The 4,730-nt window shown below is 60.8% G+C and overlaps 1 protein-coding gene across 2 annotated transcripts in view; it reads right to left on the bottom strand.

Moving 5' to 3' along the window:
• The window catches only part of Col6a2 (collagen, type VI, alpha 2), a 33,588-nt gene that overhangs the window by 19,454 nt on the left and 9,404 nt on the right, over positions 1 to 4,730 (bottom strand). For both annotated transcript variants that reach the window (XM_013032928.1, XM_013032929.1), the window contains exons 2-4: positions 1,433 to 1,578; positions 743 to 1,344; positions 513 to 533 (exon numbers count right to left, since the gene is read on the bottom strand). In XM_013032928.1, the coding sequence (XP_012888382.1) occupies positions 513 to 533; positions 743 to 1,344; positions 1,433 to 1,550 (741 nt within the window). In that variant the 5' untranslated portion in view covers positions 1,551 to 1,578. The remainder of the gene's footprint in view (positions 1 to 512; positions 534 to 742; positions 1,345 to 1,432; positions 1,579 to 4,730) is intronic.

Below are 4,730 nucleotides of genomic sequence, written 5' to 3'. Positions count from 1 at the left end.
CCGCCCGTGTACAGGGGGGCTGTGGTGTGTGGGGTGTGGGGTGGGGTGTGGCACCGCCCGTGTACAGGGGGGCTGTGGTGTGTGGTGTGTGGGGTGTGGTGTGGCGTGGCACCGCCCGTGTACAGGGGGCTGCGGGGTGTGGCATGTGGCGTGTAGCACCGCCTGCCCCCTTCCTCACACAGACACAGGTGTCACCGTGGCTTGAGCTGCGCACAGCCACCTGCTTCTTCCTGAGCTGGCTGGCGCAGGTCACTTGCGCACCGCCCACCTGGGACTGACCCTCAGCCCTTCCACTCTGCCCTATGACCTAATGCAGACCCCTAGGGACGGGTCACCGGGGCCGTGGCCGGGAGACCCCATCCGGCCTTGGGAACGACGTGGAGCAGGTGGAGAGCTCTCCCTCTGCTCTGCCCCAGCCTCCAGGCCCCGGGCTGCAGCCTGGGCCCCTGAGCGGTCGGTGGGTGCGGGGGCCAGAGGGCAGCAGAGCCCTCCGGAGTGGAAGTGCCGCTCACCTCCCCATAGGCCTCGTGCTTCTGTAAAAGACAAACAGACAGAGACTCCGGTTAGAAGAGCCTTGGGACCCGTGCGCCACCCTGGGCCAGGGCCAGAGGTCGCAGACAGGGGTCCCCGCCCGCATGGCTCTTCCTGGATGGGTAACTGGCCCCCCGCCCGCATGGCTCTTCCTGGATGGGTAACTGGCCCGACCGCAGCCAGGGAGGGGCGTGGCCCCATGGCTGCTCACCATGACCTTGATGATGCGGTTGATGGTGTCCTGGTCGATTTCGGGGGAATCGGACCGCATGGTGGCGTAGTTGCTGCGGTAGAGTTCGTGCGGGGTGCTGGCGATGTCTCTCAGGCCCTGTTCATTCAGGTTCCGGTTGGGGGCCACGGCAAAGAGCCGGATACCCTCCTCACGGGCGCGCTCGGCCTGCAGCTTGATGCCCCCGCAGGGGCTGCCGGTGACGTGGCCGTCGGTGACCACCACGGCGAAGTTGACGGCGCCGCGGGCCCCGCCGTGCCTCCGGATCTCCTGCGTCATGTTGGCCAGCGCGCAGTCGGTGAAGGTGCCCCTGCGGAAGGAGCGGATGCCCTGCAGGCTCTTGGTGAAGGAGGCCCGGTCGCTGCCCGGGGGGCTGAACACCTCCACCTGGTCGGAGAAGTGCAGGCCGCCGTAGCGCCAGCTCAGGGCCACCTGGTCCAGGTAGAACTCATTCTGCAGCTGGCTGATGAACTGGGGCACGAACTGCTGCATGTGGTGGAGCAGGCTGTCGGTGGGCAGCTGCATGGTCACACTCTCCGATGTGTCCAGCACGAAGTACACATTGACGGGGCAGTCGGCCTTCTCTGGGGGGGACATGGGGCCTGTTAAGGCCCGGCCGGCCAGCCCGTGGCTGCCCTGTGCCCGCCGGAGCCCTGGGGTCCCACTGGGTACCTGGGCAGTTGTTGTTCCTCTCGACGGTGGTGTCGGGTGAGATGACCTCCTGCTGCTGGCCGTGGAGCGTCCCCAGGAGCCCCCAGAGCAGGAGCACGGAGAGGGGCCCCCAGCACATCGTGGCTGCCGTCACGTGCCCTGACGGGCTACAAGGGAAGAGGGGTGCTTGGGGGCTTCCTCTGTGTACCCTGCACGGCCAGCCACACGGCCGGTCCGCAGAAGGAAGGGGACGTCCGCAGAAGGGGACCACTGTCCACCGTCCTTCTGGCACAGCCGGAGCCTGTGGCCCACACCTCGCGGCGAGTCCCTGCCACCCCTGCTGGTCATCTGGGCAGCAGGGTTCTGGATCGGAGTGGAACCGTCGGCCCTGTAGCCCAGACATACTGACCCATTCCAGAGGGGTGGGAACAAAGGAAGCGGCTGCATGAGGTGGCGGAGACGCTCACCTCCCTAAGAGCAGCCCCGGCCCCTGAGCGTGACCGGGACCCTCCATGCTCCCCCTGGTCCACCCCAACGGGCACCGCCAGAGCTGACCGAGGCCAGTGCCAGCCAGGCGTCCCTGAGCGCTCAGCCCCAGGGGCTGAGGGTGGCCCCTCCTGGGTGGGCGACATGGAGAAGAGGCAGTGCTGGCCGGTGAGGGACACGTCCAGCATGGCTGGCCCTGGCCCTGGAGAATTCACCCCAGCCTGGATCTCTGGAAAGCCACTGCAGCAAGAAAAGTGTCGCTCACATTTCAGGCTTTTAAACGATTTCAGGTAAAAAAGAGAACAGTCAGGGAATGTTTACACTGAAAATCAGGGACTGTTGGAGTAAGGCAGCAAATAAGGGGTCATCCTACAGCTCAGGAGAGAGGGACTGTGATAGGGCCAGAGAATGGAGGAGGGCCAGGGAAGGGAGGAGGGCCAGGGAAGGGAGGAGGGCCAGGGAAGGGAGGAGGGACAGAGGAGGGAGGAGGGACAAGGGAGGGAGGAGGGCCAGGGAAGGGAGGAGGGCCAGGGGAGGGAGGAGGGCCAGGGAAGGGAGGAGGGAGGAGGGACAAGGGAGGGAGGAGGGCCAGGGAAGGGAGGAGGGACAGAGAAGCCCATAGGGAACACCAAATCGCCTGGAGCCAAGGCCAAGGCAGCTCCTTACAGGGCCAGGCCTGTGGCTCACTCCTGTAGTCTAGCTCAAGAGGCTTTAAGACCTGGAAGACTGTGGTGCAAACCAAAGCCGGCCCACGTGGGAGATTCCGTGAGATTCTGTCTGCAATCAATCAGCAAAAAGTGGGTCTGTGGCTGTGGCCAAAGGGTAGAGTGCCAACCATGATCAGGGAGGCCGAGAGCAGTCCAGCCCAGTCCCAGCACGGCACTCCAAAAACAAAACCCAAGAGAGAGAGGCGCTGGTGCTCACGCCTGTCAGCCTAGCTACTCAGGAGGCTGAAATCTGAGGTTTGAGGCTCAAAGTCAGCCTGGGTGGGAAAGTTCGTGAGACTCCAGTTATCCACTTAGAAACAGCTGGAAGTGGCACTGTGGCTCTAGTGATAGAGCGCTAGCCTTGAGCACAAAGAGGCTCAGGGACAGCGCCCAGGCCCTGAGTACAAGCCCCTGGAACATCCCAAAAGCAAACCAACAAAAGGAAAGACAATCTAAGAGCGATCTCAAGTCACCAACCTAACTTTACCACTTCAAGAACTAACTAGGAAATGAAGAACATATTAAACAAAGCTAGCTGAAAATACAGACCAGAGTAGGGATAAACAAATAGAAAATGGAATATAATGGATTAGACCGACAAACCTACAAGCTGATTCTTTGAAAAAAATCCAACAAAACCCAAACTTAGCTAAATTGACTGAAAAAAAGAGACGACCCACATGATTAAAATCACAAACGGGAGCCGGGCACTCCACCAGTCCTGTTCACCGGTCGGTCCGGCAAGAACAGGGCAGGCGAGGGGTGTGGCCAGTCCTGGAGGCCCAGCGCAGACCCCAGGACTGGACGCCTGCTGACAGCACCCTTCTTCACAACGGCTAACACTCAGGAGCAACCCAAGTGTCCAAGAGCGGATGGAAAACAAAGCAGGGTGTGTGCCGTGCCGGAAGGTGGTCTGCTTTTAGATTACTTAGAAGATTGTTTGGATGAGCCTGCCACCATTATGAAAAGCGAATGAGCCAGGCACAAACTGACAAGTATCAAGGAGACAGAGTGGAGGGGATGCGTGGAGAAGCACAGACCCTGTTGGGTGGAATTCAGTTCTGGGGCGGTACAAACATCAACCCCGAGCCGCACACCAAACAGTGCTGTGCTCATGATTTTCACGATAAAAAGTCACAGCCATGCAAACTGCAATAAAACTGCAAGTGATCAGTAATCAAATAACGTCAAAGCCTAAGATTCATAGAGCAAACCCATGCAAGTATTCCTCATCTATGGAAAACCAAAAGGAAAAGTGCAGAGCATTCCCGCTTTGATACACGATATGTCTAGAAGCGGGGTCCCTCAGAACTGGAAGCCCGCCGGACCACCCCCATTTCAAGCACCAGGAAGCCTCCTGTGCAGCGCTGGCTGGATGGGCTTTGGATCTCCCAGTGGATCTGAAGGTAGGTCACGAAGAACCACGAAGAATTCTGCTCATAACCTGGCCCAGTCTTAGGTCCCGAGGACAGGGCCCAGGCTGGGGCCTGGTGTGAGCACTGAGGACAGGGCGCAGGCTGGGGTCTAGTGTGTACACTAACAGGGTGGAGGCTGGAGTCTGGTGTGTGCACTGACAGGGCACAGGCTGGGGTCTGGTGTGTGTACTGAGGACAGGGTGCAGGCTGGGGTCTGGTGTGTGTCCTGAAGGGCTCAGGCTGGGATTTGGTGTGTGCACTGACAGGGTGCAGGCTGGGGTCTGGTGTGTGTACTGAGGACAGGGCACAGGCTGGGGTCTGGTGTGTGCACTGACAGGGCCCAGGCTGGGGTCTGGTGTGTGTACTGAGGACAGGGCGCAGGCTGGGGTCTGGTGTGTGCACTGACAGGGCGCAGGCTGGGGTCTCGTGTGTGTACTGACAGGTTGCAGGATGGGGTCTGGTGTGTGCACTGACAGGGCGCAGGCTGGGGTCTGGTGTGTGTACTGACAGGGTGCAGGCTGGGGTCTGGTGTGTGTACTGACAGGGTGCAGGATGGGGTCTGGTGTGCGTACTGACAGGGCGCAGGCTGGGGTGTGGTGGGTGTACTGACAGGGCACAGGCTGGGGTCTGGTGTGTGCACTGACAGGGCGCAGGCTGGGGTCTGGTGTGTGCACTGACAGGGCGCAGGCTGGGGTCTGGTGTGTGCACTGA

This window comes from Dipodomys ordii, unplaced genomic scaffold (genome assembly GCF_000151885.1).
Source record: "Dipodomys ordii isolate 6190 unplaced genomic scaffold, Dord_2.0 Scaffold159, whole genome shotgun sequence".
Taxonomy (NCBI): domain Eukaryota; kingdom Metazoa; phylum Chordata; class Mammalia; order Rodentia; family Heteromyidae; genus Dipodomys; species Dipodomys ordii.
Note: the sequence above shows the minus strand (reverse complement) of the source record. Positions and strands in the feature narration are given on the sequence as shown.